Source organism: Rhipicephalus microplus, chromosome 3 (genome assembly GCF_043290135.1).
Source record: "Rhipicephalus microplus isolate Deutch F79 chromosome 3, USDA_Rmic, whole genome shotgun sequence".
Taxonomy (NCBI): Eukaryota; Metazoa; Arthropoda; class Arachnida; order Ixodida; family Ixodidae; genus Rhipicephalus; species Rhipicephalus microplus.
Genome location: NC_134702.1, coordinates 225214225 through 225234275, shown reverse-complemented (window position 1 = coordinate 225234275; position 20051 = coordinate 225214225). Strand labels below are relative to the sequence as shown.

At 45.9% G+C, this 20051-nt stretch overlaps 1 protein-coding gene across 5 annotated transcripts in view; it reads left to right on the top strand.

The window, feature by feature from the left end:
* Window positions 1–20051, top strand: part of LOC142804141 (venom metalloproteinase antarease TserMP_A-like) — a 151790-nt gene that overhangs the window by 105833 nt on the left and 25906 nt on the right. For 2 of the 5 annotated variants that reach the window (XM_075890743.1, XM_075890740.1), the window contains 2 exons: window positions 4872–5005; window positions 11861–11942. The exons of 2 other annotated variants lie outside the window; for them this stretch is intronic. In XM_075890743.1, coding sequence (XP_075746858.1) covers window positions 4872–5005; window positions 11861–11921 — 195 coding nt within the window. In that variant the 3' untranslated portion in view covers window positions 11922–11942. Of the gene's footprint in view, window positions 1–4871; window positions 5006–6366; window positions 6419–11860; window positions 11943–20051 lie in introns of those variants that run through there. One more of the 5 variants, XM_075890741.1, reaches the window with a different exon arrangement.

The following is a 20051-nucleotide window of genomic DNA, read 5'->3' as shown; positions in this document are numbered from 1 at the left end:
ACACTCGTGAGTACTAATGTTTTTTTACGACAGTTCTTAAGATACACGAAAAAATGAAAGAACTCTGAAGGTAATATTGCTTGTGGTGAAAATAAAATAAGCGCAGCGTCTCGTAGAGCAGACATGCATAATTTTGTAGCTCTGTCGAGAATATGTAGCCTCAATTTACGCTATGAAACGTTCTTTTACCAGCTTAAGATCGCAACAAAAGCAAATTTGAAAGCAGGACGGGTAATGTTGGTTTTACGTATTTTTTCCTATGGTATAGAAATAATACGACTCGCTTATTTGTAATGGCAGACAAATATCATTAATGAGAATTAGTGTGGTCAGCAAACGAAAAAATTCACACAACAATGTTGCTTTTAATCCACGAATAACTTTTGACAACGTAAAAACTTCCGTACCTTGTGACTGTCTTGCTCCATATTAGTTCATGTAGCCTGATCCTAAGGAGCCATTGACTCTGCCGGCCATAAAAAATTACTGCTCAAACAATCCACATTTCAAAAGTTTTATTTACACGTACATTTTTACACTGCGAAAAGCACCATTGCGTACACTTACTCTTTGGATTTTAACACAAAAACATGTAACGCCGTGGGTCTGCTGCACGTTCACCACCGCTCCACTGACGTGTTTCCTTCATGGATAGGACGTTGTCAAATATGTACTACCAGACTGCATAGAACAAGAAAACACGAGACAAATTGGCCGCCTATCGGCAGGCTTTGCTGCAAATGCCGTGTAAAGAAAATAAGCCTTCTTTTGCCCACCATCTTTTTTGACGAGTGTCTCATTTTCAGCGCAGCCTAAGCAATACTAAGGATTTTAGAATTACGTATGCGTGTATTTTCTAGTGAAGGAACACACCAACTAATGCTCGCGTATTGAAGCTGCACCTCATATTTGAGCAATGGTTGCTTTTGATCAACTATGTCCACAAGTCCAAACACAGGCACCAGTTCAAGATGGCTGGGCTTTCATTTAGTATTTGAACATTGTCGGGCTCGCTGAATCGTTTCGTGTGAGGGACAGTCGGCTGAACAATCGAAGGTGAACAACGAAGGTGAAGTGGCTCGCGGAGCATGTATACACCGATCAGACAAAGCCAAGCATTCGCGATGGTTAAATATGATCAAGTACAGCGTGGTAGACCCCAGCATCTTGGCAGGCCTTGAACTTGAACATTCTCTAGCGTGTCTAGCGTCTTCACGCAACTGGGTCTCATATTGAAGACAATGTTTTTAGATACTGTCGGTTGGGTATGCGTGCGTGGTCGCAGCGGCGAGGAAGGGGCCCTTTTATATCCCGCGCAGCAGTGGCGTTGTCATCGCTTTGAGATTGGCAAAGGAGCGTCGTCTAATACCTCTGCAGGGTAAATAGGGAAAACTTCTTCAAGTACGCTGTTTTTAGCAAAAGCAGCTAGATGAGGGCCCAATGAATACTACTTAGCAATATCTCTGGGGCGCATCTGTACCTAAGTATTGTATGATAAATTCTGAGTGGTAACACACCAAGCCTGTGCCGTTTTTCCTCTCCCCTAACTCTACCGCATAAATTTTTTTTAATGCAAAGCATTTCTTGGCGAACTTCGGTGATCTTGAGCGTATCTATCTATCTATCTATCTATCTATCTATCTATCTATCTATCTATCTATCTATCTATCTATCTATCTATCTATCTATCTATCTATCTATCTATCTATCTATCTATCTATCTAGCCGCCTACGACTTTTAGCTCTCCTGGCCGTTTCGATATTGGTAATATTACTAAACTTTGTATGAAATACCGTGACTGTACGATGAACCCAACTGACTAGTAATAACATGAAAATCGTAAGATCTATGTCATAAATGTCATATTTCACATGTCATGTTCTTAACGCTCTTGCGTTGGTTTCATTCACATGATATGTTGGAAAACGGGTATGGCATGACATGACTGCATGGCGAACAGAAGAGACAGACCCTAACACCAAAATCGTAACTTGCATGTCTTGTAGCAACTTCACTACAAGCCACACTCATGATGTGCTCGCGGCCGTTTCACTAGCTTTGCATTTACAAAATTTTATATTAAGGAACGTGAATGGATGACAAAGGTACGTGACTGGTCCAAACATGATAGTCATATTACGCGTGTCATGTAACAACATGACTACACGCTATGCTCATGCGGCGCTCGCGCTTGCGGTCTTTTCGCTAACTTCTCATGAACCAAATTCGGTATTACGGGACGTGAATCGATGATGAAGGTGTGTGACTGGTGCAAACATAATAGTCATGAAATCGGTGTCGTGTAAAAACATGACTACATGCTGCACTAATGATGTGCTCGCGGCCGTTTTACTAGCTTCACACGTACGAAATTCGGTATTATGTGACGCGAACGGATGACATAGGTAAATGACACGTCCAAGCATGATGATCATGACATGCATGTCATGTAACAGCTTGACAACATCTCACACTCATGATGTGCCCGCGCTTGTCTCGCTACTCTCACATATGCGAAAATTTGGTATTACGCCACGTGAATGAATGGCAAAGGTATGTGACTGGTGCAACATGATAATCACGAGGTGTGTGTCGTGGAAGAACATTATTACACGCCACACTCAAGGCGCCGATACACTTTAACGTCAACGGCGTGTGGGCGCGTGCGTTCGTTTTATCGCGTCACGCCGGCGATACGAGCCAGGTGCTGATGTCTCCCTTGCAGAGATCACGGTGGATCTGCATGCCATATACTCGCAGGCGCGCGCCGCGCTGCGTTTCTTTGACACATGTGCGTTTGAGCGCACACGGTGCCCCTTCGTCACGAAAAGAGGAAGCATGCCGCATTTCGTGCGGGTTTCCACCAGGCCACGCTAACAGACGCCTGTCGCGCCGGTCGCACCTGGCGTCACACTATACAGTGGTCGTGTTTTGCTAGCGTGGTGTCACTGCGCTAGCCTGCGCGTGCGTCAACGTTGCGTCGGAGTATATTGGACCCTTTATGACGCGCTTGGCATCGTTTCGCTAGCTCCACATGAACCAAATTTGGTATCACGAAAAGTGATAGGCGACGAAAGTCAATGACACGGCCAAACTTGATAATCATAATATGCGTTTCATGTAAAACATGACTACATGCTACGTTCATAGCGTTTTCCCGGCCGTTCACGGCGTTTCACAAATTTGGTATTATGTGACGTGAATGGACGATGAATATAAATGATACAGGTTTCATGTAAAGCTTGAATATATGCTATGCTCATAGCACGCTCGCGGTCGTTTTGCTAGTTCTATATACAGCAAAGTTGTTGATGACTACATGCTACGCTCATGATGCGCTCTTGGCCGTTTTCTGGGCTTTACATATAACAAACTCGGTATTACGCTACGCGGACGGGCGACATAGGTAAATGACACATCCAGACATGATAGTCACGACATGTGCGTCATGTAGAGTACTTGCCACACTGATGATGTGTGCAGGGCCAATTCAATAGCTTCACATATGCTAATTATAGTATTTAATGACGCCAATGAATGACGAAGGCATCTGACTAGTGCAAACATGATAATCATGAGACGTTTGTCATGTGAGAACAAGGCTACATGCCACAGTCAAGGTGCCAATACATTTGAACGTGACACGGTGCGCGTGCTCGCCGGCGTTCATTTCGTCGCGTCACGCCGGCATTGCCACGCCAGGTGCCGGTCCTGCCATATACGAGCAGGCGCGCGCTGCGCTGGTTGCTTTGACGCATGCGCGTTTTAGCGCGTCCGGCGTCCCTCCATCACGCAAAGAGGGAGACGCAGTGTTGTCTGTGTAAAGCGCAAATTGCAGCATGTCACATTTCACGCTTCTTGCCGTCGGGCCGTGCCGACGGACGCTGGTTGCGTCTGGCGCCAGACTATAGAGTGCTCGCGTTTTGCTAACGTAGCGTCACTGTGCCCAGCGTGCGCGCTCGCCAACACTACATTGGAGTATAATAGGCCCTTCATGATGCGCTCGCGGCTGTTTTTCTATCTCCATATATACCTAATTTGGTGTTTCGTGACGTCAATAGAGGACGAAATATATGACCGGTGCAAACATGATAATCCTGACACGCGTGCCATGCAAGAACATGACAACATACCACGCTAATAGCGTGCTCACAGCCGTTTTGCTAGTTTCACATATACTGAGTTTGGTACCGCGTGACTTGAACAGATGACGAAGGTGAACAATACATCCAAACATCATAATCATTACACGAAAGTCATGTACGGCATCATTTACCTCCACCTAATAACGTCGTGTTGATTTTAAAGTGACATATCGAGATTTCTCATTCGTGCTTCGCATATCATCGATTCCCACTGTACGTGGGATCTGCCAATTTTTTTTATGTTAAGATTCTTTTCATACACAAACTCCTAGAACTGTGGCTCAAATTAACCGAGGAATTAGGAGAATGGCTTCCAAAGTGACGGAAGATTCGTTTAAAGAAACATAAAACGCGGTGAAATAGTTCACATAAAGGCAGTATTTAAATAATTTTTCTTTGGAAGTAATCTTTCGCAAATTGTATTTCACATTTGGCACGATTATGAAGCATGCTTGAGTGAATTATCAGTTTGAGATAGTGAACATAGCGTCCTACAGAGTGCCGGGCAGTTTAAGTGGCTATGCCTCTGAGGAAAACAATTGCAACTCTATAAACAATTGTATCCGGCTAGTTGGTATGAGTCCATCTTGGTAAAGCGCAGCAAATATTACACGGAACACAGAGAGCTTGTGTTGCGTTTTCTGTGTATAACAATTGCTGCGCTTTCTACCAAGATGGAAACAATCGCGATTGGTGGAACTTTAAGCCCTCAATTGACCCTGCAGTTCTCAAGGCCTGGACAGCTGCTATTCTACGAAATGCCTTCCAGACGTCAGTCAAGACCTACATTTCGAGTCCGCAGACCTAATCTCTTGCTGCGAGCCAGTTCTCGGCGGGAACGTTGTCGAAATTCCTCTTGGTAGGTAGACGCTTAAGCCCGGTGCCTTTCTCAAATATTACCGAATATTCCTGAACATTTGCGAAACCAGCAGCATCGATACGCGAAACGGAAACACTGAAATTTGAAGAAACCACAAATTTTGAGGGCAGAGTGTCGGCCAGTGGTGGCGACGTGTCTTATTTTAAAATGGAGAACACCAACGTTGAAGAAGCTACTGGCGTTCCCTCCAATCCAGGAATATGTCCAGAGATAGAATCTTAAATGCCACAATTACAAGACCGAAGAAAGTCCCAATACTAAAATTCGGAGCCTATCTAGGGAGAAGTTTTTTTTTTCAATTTTGTTCAAAGCAAAGGTATTATCGAAATCGACATGGGAGTAGTGGTAACAAAACAGTGCACTTTTGTCCTCGGTTCTAGGGAGGAGCTTGTTTCCTCGTGCGCATACAGCGAACCTGGTTTGGGAAGCCATGTAAACTCTCGAGCTTTCAGATGATATCAGCCTTTCTCAGTTATATTGATCTCCTGAAGAGATGTACGGGCTGTCTTAACAGCTTATTCCCTGCCATATCGACCGCAACATCAGCCCTGAAGATCTGGAACAGATAGAGAAGCATTTTATAGCTGTCCTGAAAAGACCAAGTCCACAAATCAAGACGACAAGAAAGAATCAGCGAGCACGGTAGAAGAAAAGAGAAATCTACAAAACCAACAAGGCTTCACCAAAAATAACGCTCGACTACTAAAAAAGTAGGAAAGACGGTTATTAAGCCCGCAGCTTTTCGAGAAAAAGCGGAGAATGACAAAAATGAAAACACAGCTTTGAAAAGGTTCTACTAAGAAGTAAAACTTATGATGCGCCTTCCTCCAGCTCGCCAGCCGATGCAGCAGAGCAAAACCTCATTTAACCGAAATTCGCAAAGCATTCCCTTGATAAATTGTTTAAGGTGTCACGATGTCGGCAGAGCTAGCATGTTCACCTTTGAAGGCTCGGTATTTCAAGGAGCAGGCAAGTAATCAGCCAGTATGTTTTGTAGCGCAACCTTGTGGCTGACTTTGCTTTTGAAGTTTCCAGCGCAGTACAAAGAGTGTGTTTAAAAAAATCCTTGATAAGCTGGACATTCCAGGATTACAACTTTGTTTGGTTTTGTAAAGAAGTGAACCAATTAGCTACTTATAGACACATTCTGGAATGGAGGGGAAGCCAGTAGCTTTGTCAACACCACTGTTCTCCGCGCTAAGGTCATACACATCACCACTACTTGCTGACACACGGCCCTCGAAATTCACAGTGTGTCTAAGTTTTAATGTTTTATTTTGCTCTTTATCTTCTGTCGTTTTGGAATTATTACGCTATCTTTTTTATTTTATTATTTACAGGTACCTCAAAGACCCCAATGAGTGGGGTTTTACATGAGGGGTGTTGAAGCACGAAAATTACACAACTGAACAACAAACACAAAAAGAAAAAAAAACAAAGAAAACAAAGAAAAAGAAAACAAAAACGGCACGAGCGTATCACGAAAGGGTATCAAGCACGCTCTGTTAATAAAAAGCATACAATGCCAACCAACGAAGCATACCAACGAAGCATAAAAAGCATACAATGTCAACCAGCGGAGCAGATAACACCACTAAGGATAATCGCATACTTGACACAAAAATAATCAGTACAGAAGTTTTTCAACGCAGCTTTGAACTGAGTCGGGTTTGTTTTGGTGACGACACTTTAAGGAAGGCTGTTCCATTCGATGGCTGTCAAAACAGGAAATGAATTTAGATAGGCGGTCGTGCGTGCACGAGGTGGGTGTACTGCTTTTGAGTGGTTGAGGCGATTCGATGGGTGGTGAGCAGTTTTTATGTGGAGGCTTTCGCATGATAATGAGTTGTACAATTTGTGGAAGAGGCAAAATCGTGCTACTGTACGTCGTGTTTTGAGACTTGGCAATTTAGCTTTACGTTTAAGAAGTTTTACGCTTGTGTGGTATGAATAATCGGAAAAGATGAATCTGGCCGCACGGTTCTGAACGGATTCAAGGATTGTACTTGAGTTAGCTTGTGGTAAGTCCCAGACTGCACACGCGAATTCCAGCTTTGGGCAACAAGCGTTTCGTAGGCCAATAATTTAACTGTGGACGGAGCCAGGTTAATGTTAGGTCGGAGGAAGCCCAGCGCGTGATTCGCGTCACTGGTAATGCGATTTATGTGGGATGACCATGTAAGGTCATGAGAAATGAGAAGACCTAGATATTTAGTGGACGAGACAGGAAATATAGCGGAGCCACTTAAGAAATATTTGTACGTGGAATAGGAGTGACGCCTGTGGAATGACATGATGGATGTTTTGTGAACGTTTAGCACCATGAGCCATTTGTTGCACCATTCGTCTATCTTCCTTAGGTTTTGCTGGAGTGCTACGTTATCACTGGGATCGATAATGGGGCGATAAATGACGCAGTCGTCCGCGAACAACCGAATGCTTGAAGAAATATTGTCTGGTAGGTCGTTGATGTATATGAGAAAAAGTAAGGGCCCGAGGACCGTCCCTTGAGGAACACCTGATAGGACAGGAGATAAGGATGAAGAACTGTTGTTAGCGTAGACAAACTGCTGTCGGTTAGTTAAAAAGTTTGAAAGCCATGCAAATACATGTTTATCAAGGTTTAAATGTGAAAGTTTAGATAGCAAACGCTTGTGGGGAACTTTGTCGAAGGCCTTCTCGAAATCTATGAAAATAGCATCGACGGGGACGTTAATGTCTAATTTAGAATTAATGTCACTTAGGAAGAGTGCCAATTGAGTGTCGCAGGAGAGACCTTTTTGAAAGCCATGTTGATTGGAATGAAAGAACTTTGCGTATTTCAGAAAGCTAGCTATGTGCGTGTAAATGGTATGTTCCATTATTTTAGAGCAAACACATGTAAGAGAGATTGGACGAAACGCGTTATCTGACGCTTTCTTTGGGACAGGTACCACTTTTCCTGTTTTCCAATCTTGGGGAACAGAACCTGTTGAGAGGGACTGCTGGAAGATATGGCTAAGAATGATGCTAGAGAGGTGTTTGGTGTTTTTAAGAATTTTTGCATTTATGCCGTCAACGCCTGAGGCCGAAGATAGCTTCAGGGAGTCAATGACGTTTGAGATGCCGTGTGGTTGGAATGTAATGCTGGGCATGATGGAGTGCAATTTAGTAGAAAGGGACACAGGGCCGTCGTCTGGCTCGCGGGTGAATAATGAGCAGAATGTGGAGTTAAGGGACTCGGCAACCTTGCAGTCAGGAATAGCAGTTCCTGAGGAGTCAAGCAAGGAAACTGTAGGGTTTACGTGTTTGGGGTTAATGGTCCTCCAGAACTGCTTAGGGTTAGTGCGAATCAGAGCTGGCAGTGTCGACGAGAATAAGGTGCGTTTGAATTTAGACAGGAGTGAATCGAACTTTTTCGATGTTGCTCGATATTTATCCCATGTGTGTGGGTCGGTGGATGTTTTTGCCGCTCTAAATTGCCTATTTCTTTTTCTTTTGAGCCGTTTTAAAGTAACGCTGAACCATGGGGATGCGATCCGCTCTGTTATCGTTTTTGTAGGTATGTATTTTGCAATAAAACGTTGCGTTTCATACTTAAAGATTGACCAATTTGTTTCAACCGAGCGAGTTTCGAAATCCAACAAGAACGAATCGCAAAAGTGGCTCAGTTCAGCGTTCATATCGAGATATTTACCTTTATCGTAAAGTGTTATTGTTTTCGATAATTCCGGTGGGCGTTTGTGTAGGCAATGAAACGTACCATGAATGATAGCATGGTCACTGATACCATCCAGATAGGTGAGTGGGGAGAAACTATCGTGGTGAGAAGCAAGAACCAGGTCAAGTAGATTGTTCGAGTGGTTTGCAGTTCTTGTGGGTGATGTGACCAACTGCGAAAGCCCGAACGAAAGACACGTGTTTACGAAATCGCTTTCGACGCTTTTGTGCGCCGGCATGATAGCGGGGTCGCACCAGTCAATAGCCGGAATGTTAAAATCACCAAAAATTGCAATACGCGTGTTGGGGTGTAAGGTTGAGACCAACTGCAACGCGTCGTGGAAATTGGGTACGAAGGAGGCGTCGGCTTCTGGGGGGCGATAGCATACGCCAATTATGACAGGAGGATACGCAGCTGTGCATCGAATAAACAGTATTTCGAGTGGGGAACTAATAACAACACGACAGCACTGCAAACTACGATGGGCACCCAACAGGACACCACCGCCTCGCCTGTTTACCCGATCACATCGGAAGACGTCGAAATCTGGGAGATAGAGCTGTACGTCTGCATTACTTATAGAGGGGTTTGGCCATGTTTCCGTAAGAATTACAAAATTGGAGTCGGTTGAGGTAACGACGTTGCTTAGTTGGTCCCTTTTGGGAATCAGGCTACGGATGTTAGTAAAAATGAATGATATGATACTGTTATTGGAACTGGGAGTTGTGTTTGCTAACCGCTACGCATCGCGCTGCACAACCTTTTCGCTACTGTGGTCATAGATGTAAGTGACGTCACCTATCTTTAATTTACCATGTCGTAGCTTGTAGGAGGTCCCTTGTGCTTTGCCAAATTCAACCAACTTCTTGCGGGCCACGCGTGTATTAGGCGAAAAATCTTCAGAGATAGCAACATCCGACTCTTTAAATTTCCAGCTGGCACTAAGAACCTTAACCTTATCCTTGAAATAGGCGAATTTCACAATTATCGGCCTTTTTTTAGCCGGGTGAAATGTGCCCAGCCTGTGCGCACGCTTGATGTCCCGTGGTAGGATGTTTATCTTTAGTACGGCTGAACAGTGACTAATAACCTTTTCTTCAGACTGCGCCCACGTTTCGCCTGCACGGTCGACTAGCCCAAAAAACAGCAGGTTTTGGCGACGAGCCCTGTCTTCGGAATCGTCGAGACGGGACGAATATGAGAAATTTGTTTTGCGTTCATCTCGGCTAGAAGCTCGATTTCCTCTACCTGGGTTTTAATGCTCACAAGGGACGCGCAGTCTCCCTCGATTTTAGTTAGACGTACCTTAATGTCCGCGAACATGGTATCGGTTTCGTCGAGTTTGGCTTTCATGGATCTCATTTCGCTTAACAGTGTTGACTGGCCGTTTTTGAGTTCATTAAGAATTTCGGCTATATCACATGAATCATCAGCGGAAGGGGCACCTTTTTTGGAGGACCGGGGTTCTCTTCTACATCTCCGCATAACATCAATAAATCCAACAAAATAAGACCGCAATCAAAAGCGATAGAGCAACGACACTGTGGGCTGGGCAGCACAAGCAAGGCAGGATAACGCGTGCATCGCGCGAACAAAGAACAATTGTTGGGTACCTGCATGAGAAAGACGGTATTCCGGTGAGCCCAAGCCATCGCTCGCGTGCCGCCGAGCCCACTCAGTTCAGCCACTCAGTTCGTGCTGAAGGAACATGATGGCGGACAATGTACGGGCTGTCATAGCAGCTTATTTCCTGTCATTTTGGCCCCCAAAATTAGGAACGTGTAGAGTAGCAAAATATTTACGTGGGTAACAAGTCAATATATTGCAAATATATTTAGAAATATTGGCAAGTGTGGTTGCTGCGCTGGCCAGTCTGGCTACGAGCTCGAGCAGCAAGCAAGCTTCATCCTTTTTGTCGGACACACACGTGCATTGACAATATGCATTGCGGCAGCCTACATGTAGCAGTACCCCCGTCGGCAAAGGGGCTGTCTCGGTGCATCTAGACGTGAACGTCATTGGGAGAGTGGTACTGCTTCAGACGAGTGACGAGTGCGATGTCAGTGGCCCGAGGAGTGAATTAAGACGACGATGCAGCAGGAGCGATTTCTTATGTCACTGGAGTCACTGGACGAAGCACTCTGTATTGCCCTGCGTACGGAGAGAGCAGGGTATCAGACAGGCCAACATGCCTGGTCGGAGACCATAGCAGAACCAACAAACCGGGCGAAAAGTGCGCATCGTGGTGTCATTGATCATACCGACGCCTTTGATTTTCTTGGGAGGTCCGTAGGTGAGCACGAGCGGCTTCGTATGCGTGGGCGGCCCATCTGATGGCGCCCAGGGCAAAAGATTCCGTGGTCGGAGCTGCTGGCAACAGAATGACTGTATTGAGGGGCAAGTTGGTTTGCGGCCAAACAGGAAAAATGGGGAGTAACTGGCTGTGCCATGGCACCATGAATCGTAGGCAAATTTCACATAGCGAGGTCTTAGTCAGAGTTGTCTGAGGACACGTACTCTGGAAGTATGTCGGTTAGGGTTCAGTTCAGACACTCCGTGAGGCCAGTTCTTTGCGGATGGTACGACGTAGTGAGCTTTCGGCGCGTTGCACATGAGTGTAAAATGTCCGCTTGCACTCTCGATAGAAATGTGCGGCCTCGGTTCGTGAGCTTCTGGCATGGAGCACCATGTTGCAAGATCACGTCGTGTTGAAGAAAATCTGCTACGTCTGTTGCGCAACTTGTGTGAAGGGCACGTGTGATGGCTTAGCGCGTGGCGTAGTCAGTGGCCCCAGCTATCCCTATCGCAAAAACCAGTGGCACTAGCCCAGCGCCATAGCTGATTACTAGACCAGCGTGCGCTGACACTGGGACAGTGCCACGCTGCATGAGGCACGTTGGCGCTGCACACTGGGACACCAATTATCGGCCTGAGTCTGGTTTTTAAATCGTGTTTAAAATTTGTGGTCATGCGCAAATCGTAATTCGGGCTGAAACACGCACGCAGTGAAAAAAGGAAAAAAAAACTGAGTGAGCTGGAGTCGAACCTGTTACCTTAAGACATCACATATTCTGAGCACAACACACTGCCCACTACTCCTCACCTCTTTTTTTTGCTTTATTGCCATTTTACAGGCGCATACATCAAACCACAAGCAGAACAAAAACAAGCAGTAACAGTCCGACAGAAATTTAAAATTCCCTAAGTACTGCCAAGGGCTCCACCCTCGACAACCACTCAGGTAAAATCTCCTGAGTTTTCTGCAGTTCAACATACTTGGCCATACATTCACGGAAATACATTCGTGCAGGCCGTGCATCCTGATCGCGATAGTAACCCGCCATACGGGGCCGCCATAAACAGTGAAGTCCACACAGCATAATCAAATCAAAAGGCATTCCCTCTTCGTCCACTATTGGCAGAAACCTTAGTACATATGAATTTAAAGGTAATTCTTTCTGTAACGTCCTTTGAAGTACATCCCAAAAATATACTCCCTCCCAACAATGTAAGAAAACATGGTCAATATTTTCTGGTTTTTTACAGATAAGGCAATTTGTCCCCCAAGGTAAGTAAAAACCACGGTCTGCTTGAAATGTCCTGACTGATAATGTACCTGTGGGCAGCTTGAAAAAGAAAGACTTCGCGCCAGGAGCCACTTGCATTCTCTTCACTCGTTTTAGCATATCCTTCCCTTCACCTCCAGCATACATTGCACGGTACAGCGGTTCAGGTAAAACAACATCGCATACATCTTTGTACAACTTCTTCCGAGTCACTGAAAACAAATATTCATTGGTAAATCTAACAGGTAAAAACCGCACACTTAGGATAACCTCTTTAAGATATCCGCGCACAGCACCGGTCATGTCATTCGTGCTAACCACATATCCAGGTAAAGCCCGCATCAGTCTCATTTGGCACACTGTACGTAAGAAAGGGTCCCTTGTGTAGCGAAAAAAAAAAGAACCTATTTACGACTTGGCGTATGAAAAGATGTGTTAAACTAAGCCCTCCGTGTTTCACTTTTCGAAACAGATTAGTTCGACTGCATCTCTCCCAGTTCGAAGCCCACACGAACACTGCGAAAATGCGATGGAACTTCTGTATGCTTGCCCTTGAACAATGCAATACTTGCATCACATACCAAAGTTTTGAGGCAAAGAAAAGGTTACAGACAGTCGCCCTAGCAAACACTGACAGATGATTACCGTTGCATCTATTAGCTTTCGTCCGGATTTCTTTCGCTTGTTCTTGCCAGTAGTTCTCATTATCTTTATAAAATTCCAGTGGCACCCCTAAGTACTTGACAGGTGTGGTCACCCATTTAACATTGGCAAAATAGTCTGGGTTTGACAACCACTCTCCATGCCGGAAACCCAGACACTTTCCCCAGTTTACTAGACTGCCAGTTGCCTTGCCAAACCTTTTAACCACACTGATGGTAGTGGTAACACTATCTTGATCTATACAACAAACAGCCACATCGTCGGCATATGCCAAAATTTTAACTTCGGATTCTTGTAATCTAAAGCCACGAATGCAACTGTTTCGAGCTATTGCTAAGCAAGACGATTCTATATATAAACTGAAAAGAATGGGACTCAGGGGACAGCCCTGACGGACAGAACGCTTTATGTTAATTGTATCTCCTAGCGTCTTATTGATTACCAGTCGCCCCGCCGTGGTGGTCTAGTGGCTAAGGTACTCGGCTGCTGACCCGCAGGGCGCGGGTTCAAATCCCGGCTGCGGCGGCTGCATTTCCGATGGAGGCGGAAATGTTGTAGGCCCGTGTGCTCAGATTTGGGTGCACGTTAAAGAACCCCAGGTGGTCTAAATTTCCGGAGCCCTCCACTACGGCGTCTCTCATAATCACATAGTGGTTTTGGGACGTTAAACCCCACATATCAATCAATCAATCAATTGATTACCAGTCGGGTTGTGCAGTTCCGGTATGCCATAGATACTCCATCTCTGATTACAAAACCAACGTTGACATGGTCAAGAATGGCAAGCAGAAGGTTGTGGGAAACACAATCAAAAGCTTTCTCGAGATCAATCTGTAGAATGGCTACCCCTACTTGATTGGCATCGCTACACTCGAGCACGCAGCGCATCTTGTGTATATTAGTCACAATGGAGCCTCCCATGATCCCGCATGTTTGGTGAGGCCCTACCAATTCTTTGATTACCCTTTGAAGTCGCCGTGCTAGTACTTTCATTAAAATTTTGTAATCACAATTAGTTAGGGATATCGGTCTATACGAAGAAACTAATTTTAACTTCTCCGAGTGTTCTGTCTTAGGTATCGAAACTTTATGTGCTTCACTAAAGGACCTAGGGAGGCCATTAAGTTTATAAGCTTGATTGAAGACGTCTGCAAGTACTTGGGATAATGCATTTTTAACTCCTTATAAAAAGAAGCACTAAGCCCGTCTGGCCCTGGAGATCCAGGATTCATTTTATCTATAGCTCTTTCTATTTCCGTTGGCGTTATAGATAGCTCTAAAGCTGATTTGGTGTTATCTGACAACTTCGGCATTCTGATAAGGAACTCCTGCTTAAATGCCTCTGAATCAATGGGCGTGGCAGCGAAGAGTCCTTCGTAGTGTTTGCCAAACGCTCGTCCTATGCTCTCATTGTCTGAAACTTCAATACCGTTAACTTCAATGGCATATATATGATTTCGTCTGGCATGACTCTTCTCTAATGCAAGCGCTCGCTTCGTCGGGCGATCATCCACAGTCATTGATGTTGCTCTGGCTCGCACTAGCGCTCCGCGATAGCGTTCCTCCTCATATACCTCTATCCTCTGTTTGATACTCCGCAAATCGTCACCATATACTCCAGGTTTTTCACATTCAAGAGCTGTTAGTCTCTCAAGTGTCCGTCTAAGCTCTTTCTCATTCTTCTTAGATTCAAAAGATAAAACGCTAGATCTCTCTATTGCTTTTATTTTGATTCGCTGCTTGAATAGCTCCCATTCTTCTCCTATTTTGTCCATACACTCTATGTTAATATTACTTATTTCTTTAATAACTGATGCGCTAAACGACTCATCCCTTAAGAGGTTAGAGTTCATTTTCCACTGTTCCCAAGAAAAGGAGTTCCTTTCTTTTTTTGACCCGATATTGCATTTTACAAGACAGTGATCGGAGAAGGAAACAGGGACAACATTATAACTGCTACACTGGGATATCGCATCTGCAGTAAGGTAAAGTCGATCCAATTGGGCATTACTTGTGCCTTGAAAGTGGGTGTACTTCACATCTCGGGAGCTATGCAAACACTCCGCTACATCTACTAATTCGTGTTCAATAATCACTTGTGCCAGGACATCACTGCATCTATCTTTAACGTTGCACCTCCTGGATCTATCACTTTCATTCAAGACACAGTTAAAATCACCCACCAATAAGATTTTCCTACCGGTACACATATGTTGTCGTAAATTCGAAAAAAAACCCGATCTTTCCTGGCCAATAGTTGGAGCATAAACACATATAATTCGCCATTCAGTGTCCCAATAAACAATATCACACCATTCTACTCGGCCTGAAGAGCGAGAAAAGACATTTTCTATGACTAATCCTGGCAGTTTTCTAACAAAAAGAACACATCCCCCTGATTTGCCTATGGCCTGGCTCACAGTGGCAAAATACCGTGATGTAAACTTAAGCACCATGCTCCCAGTCTCCTCCTCGCCTTCAACTTTCGTCTCCTGCACAGCACGCACATCCAGACTTTCTTTCAATAACAACCGGTAGACTTGGCTTTGCTTCTTCTTTGAAGCCAAGCCTCTAACATTCAGCGTGGCGAAGCTAAATGATACTTGAGGCGCCATTACAACCATGTGGAGGAGTTAGGCCCAGAGCGTGGCGCTTACCTTGCACGTCTAGCGCTACGCTAGACGCCTCCAGGACCGTCTGACCGCCCGGTTTCACTGCACAGTAGAACTGAATTGTTCACAGCTTTCTTGTCCGTGGTGCTACCAGCTCTTGCTCTCATGCTGGTGCGTCTGCCAGTCGGCGTCTTTGCCGGTGGTTCTTCCACGCTACTTGCACTGTTCTTGTCTCCCGTCTTCACAGGTTCTTCCAATGGTCTTTTAATGGCTGAAACGGCACCGCTGAGCCAAGAGATGCGGCTGGCGTTGCACGTGTTTCCGTCTATCTTCATGTCGAAACCATCGCTACAGGAGGCACCATCGGCAACTTGGCCTTGCTCCGACACATGGGCAGACGCTCCGGCTACTTCACAGCCTGCGTCTGTCACTGCATTGTCAGCTGTCTCGGTCGATACAGCTGCAGAACCTGGTCGAGTGTCCACAGGCGCCGGTGTAGATTCGTCTACTGATGTTGAAGGTGTGCAGTTCAAATTTTCTGCGACTTGATCTCCGCAACCTTCAGCCGCGTCCTCTGCTTATCTCACGTACATAATGTGTTCCGACGCATCTTCGGCCTCCGCTGACGCGGTCACTGCGGCGTACGAACGGACGCATTCCGCGTCCCCATGCCCGAAACGCCAGCAGCGAGAGCACCGAGGCACCTTATACTCGCGACGCACATGTCCTGTTCCGCTGCAACGCAGGCATTGCATAGGCCGACCTGGGGCTACCACTAAGGTTAATTCACCGGCGACTCGTATCTGATGAGGCAGGTCCTCGACTTTCATACCGCTTTTCAGCTTAATGAAAACAGTGCGGGTCGTCGAATTCTTCTCATTCACTCCTTCCACACGCCAGCGTTCCCGGGTCACTTCTGTAACTTTCCCGAACGCTGCCAACGCCGTGCGGACATCTTCGTCCGAAACGCCGTGTAACAGCCAGTGAAGCCACAGCCTCACCTTCTGGTCCTGAGGGTCGATAACAAGGCAGCGACGTCCCTTGACCTGGAGTTCTTTCAGATCAGTCAACCTCTTCGTCGCCTCCTGGCTGTTAAAGGTGACGGCCCACACATGTTTGATCTGGTAGGCGCCCAATGCAATTACGTCGGAAAGCAGACGCTCCTTGTCCAGGGCATCTCGGAAATCTTCGACCTTGAAAGGCCTCACTCGAATATCACCGTGCAAAAACACTGTGTTCAAAACAATACGACCTGTTGGCAGATTCGGCAAGATGATCTCATAATCCTTGTCACTTTCGTCTGTAATCCTGTTTCCGCGGCCACCAAGGACCGCCTTTGCCACTCCACGGGAGCCCATGATTCCTGCGTCCGACGCGTGCGAGTGCCGGCGAAAGAATGACTACTCCACACCTCAACCACGAGAGTGAGTTTATTTTCTTCATTTAAAAAGTAATTCAGGTATCGAATGTTTTGAATTTGTCGTTTACACACGCAGTGTTCGTCTCTTCGTGCTCGCGCGAATCTTGCTATTGTTAGCTCATTCTATGCGGGTTGCCTTGGATCACATCCATCTGGCACGTTTTGCCGCCAAGCTTGTTAGCGTAGCTGCAGATGTGTTACGGTAATCGCAGTAACTCGCTATGCGGTTAGTCATACCTATGTATGAAATAGCGTTTATCTGAACTGCTCACTCAGCATTGTAGTTTTCGTACCTCGATAGTTTGAAAGTATTTTCTGTCCTTCTCGTTTACGTTCCGCGAACGACAGTCGCAGCAGTTCACTTTAGCCGAAACGACCACTAGGCAGAGGGCCGTACTTCTTGGGCCACGGTTGCTGTGAAAATCGTAAATATTCAGTTAGAAAAGTATAATAATCGTTATAGGGTAGATTTGATCATAGCTGACCCACTAATGGTCATATTTTCACCTTCGAGAACACAAATCTAAAGCCAAAAACACCAAGTTCGGGCATTGAAGGGGATAACTGCTTCCGGGACGTGCGGTTTTCTACGGTACTAGCCGCAACGACTCACTGCTAGAGTAGGTTGGTCTTGATTACCGTACTGATACTACTGTCATTTTGTGTTGCGAATACTCAGTTCTATCAATGCCGTTTATGAAATACATTGACGAAACTCAATCAAACTTCAAGGAAAGCGTACCCGAGCCAAGGAAGCATCCATGGGTGGGCTAGAACCTTTTTTCCCGAAATTCTTGCATGCCGCTCCTTTTGCCCTCCCCACCCCCAGGAGAAATCATAGGTAAAACATGACGCATAAGTTCTGTGCTCCCTGCCCCCCCCCCCTGCAGGAACAAAGTTGTCTTTTGTCCCCGCCAGCAAAATCCTGGCAGCGCCCCTGACCCTCGCAATCAACACATGAATGCTTTAGTAGTAGTAGTAGTAGTAGTAGTAGTAGTAGTAGTATTTTTATTTACAGTAAGCCGGATACAGAGCTCACTGCAGGGGCAAAGGGCTAAAGGCGAACAGCCTGACAAAGGCCCTTGTCCCTCCGCAGTCCGTGACAGTGCAAAGCTTAAACAATATATATATTCAATACATTGGTTTCAAGCAACCTGAAATTATAAACACAAAATTCAAACATAAATAGCATAAGAAGTTTACATAACACATTTTAAGAATTAGAGGTCAATCTCGTTATAATTCACAACTAAACAATATCAATGAAACAAACTCAAAAACAGACACTCGTATAATTGACATAGAAGTTTATGAACGATTTAAGCGTTTGCAGAGGCATGAGGGTCCATTACGTAGTTTCGATAGTGTAGACCGGTGGTTATGAATAAGTTCTTTATTTGTTTCTTGAAAGTCGCACTACTAGCCCTAAAATTCAAGGCAATGGATGCGAGCGTACTCGCATTCATTGCCTCAGTAAACTGAAGCTATATATGTGTAGCACATAGATGAGAATACATCATATTCAGTCAATTTTACGCTCGACATGTCGCGATTTAATATGAAGTCTTACAGAAGTGGCCCGATTTGCCGCTAACGTTGTCAGTGTGCGGTAGGGACTGCACAGCGTGACCAGTGCCTCCCAGCGCGCTTTAAGACACTTGGCTACGCTGTACAGTGTGTGTCCCAGTGCCTCGCAGCGCGTTGTAGTAGACTAGGACACACTGTACATCGTTTGAATTGTCACCAAGTGTGCTGACACGCAATGGGGGATACTGGTAATCCTGGTATTTTTTCGATAGGAATCCACCTAATGCCAGCAGAAGACAGGTGAAAAGGGCCAAGTAGGTCCAAGCCGACACGAAAGGAAGATTCAGATGGAACGTAGAGTGGTTGAAGGCGTCCACTCCAAAGCGTCGACGGCGTTTTGTGGCGCTGACAGTCCTTACGCGCCACGACGTATCTTCTGAAAAAGCATGCGAGACCTGGGCAATAGAAGCAATGGATAATCCGGTCATATGCGCGAGATACGCACAGGCGACTTCCAGTAGGAACGTCGTAAAGTTCACGGAGTACAGCCGAGCGGAGATGTTTGGGTACAGCAAGCAACAGAGATGGACTGTCTAGTTGTAAGTTATGTCGATATATTGAACGATTCTGGAACGCAGGATGACATTGGTTCGATCCAGAAGAGTCGAGGTGCTTGATGATAGCTCGTAAGGCTGCATCATCACGTTGCTCGTCGGCTAAGTGGGTCAGTTGGGAAATGGAGCACACGCACGCGTCGTTGTCAGGTACGCTGGCTGGTTCGCAAACTCGATAGCGAGAAAGGCAATCAGCGTCCTCATGCAGGCGTCCAGAATTGTAAGTCACAGCAAAGGTACATTCTTGCAGTCGCACAGCCTAGCGACTAAGCCGACCTATGCGAGCTCTCAAGGATGAAAGCCAGCAGAGCGCGTGGTGGTCCGTGACGACGGTGAAGTGTGTGCCATATAAATATTGACGGAATTTTGAAAGGAGAAAGGCATTCTCGCTACGTGATCGAATAGTTGCACTGTGGAGGTGTACAGAGGCCGCTAGCATAGGCGACATTGCGGTCATGTCCCTGTTAGCGTTGCGCGAGAACGGCTCCAATACCGTGACCACTGGCATCCGTTTGGACCTCAGTTTCGACGGATGGGTCAAAGTGGGCCAGGATAGGAGCACCGTAAAAAGTGTGATGAGGCGAGAGAATGCTGCAGCTTGAGTGGACCCCTCACGAAAATGGGACGCTTTTCTTCAGAAGATCGGTAAGTAGTTCGGCGATTGCTGCAAAGTCTTAGACAAACCGCCTGAAGTAGAAGAGTCCGACAAAACTCCGGACATCTTTGCGAATCGGGGTAGTTGGAAGCTCGTGACGGCCGAATTTTCTCAGGATCCCGGCGTACACCAGACGCATCGACAAGGTGGTCCAACACTGTAATCTGTCGAAGGCCGAAATGACACTTCGTGGAGTTCAACGGGAGGCCAGCATTGAGGAAGATCTAGAGAATGTCTGAAAGACGCTAAAGGTAGGTCTCACATGTAG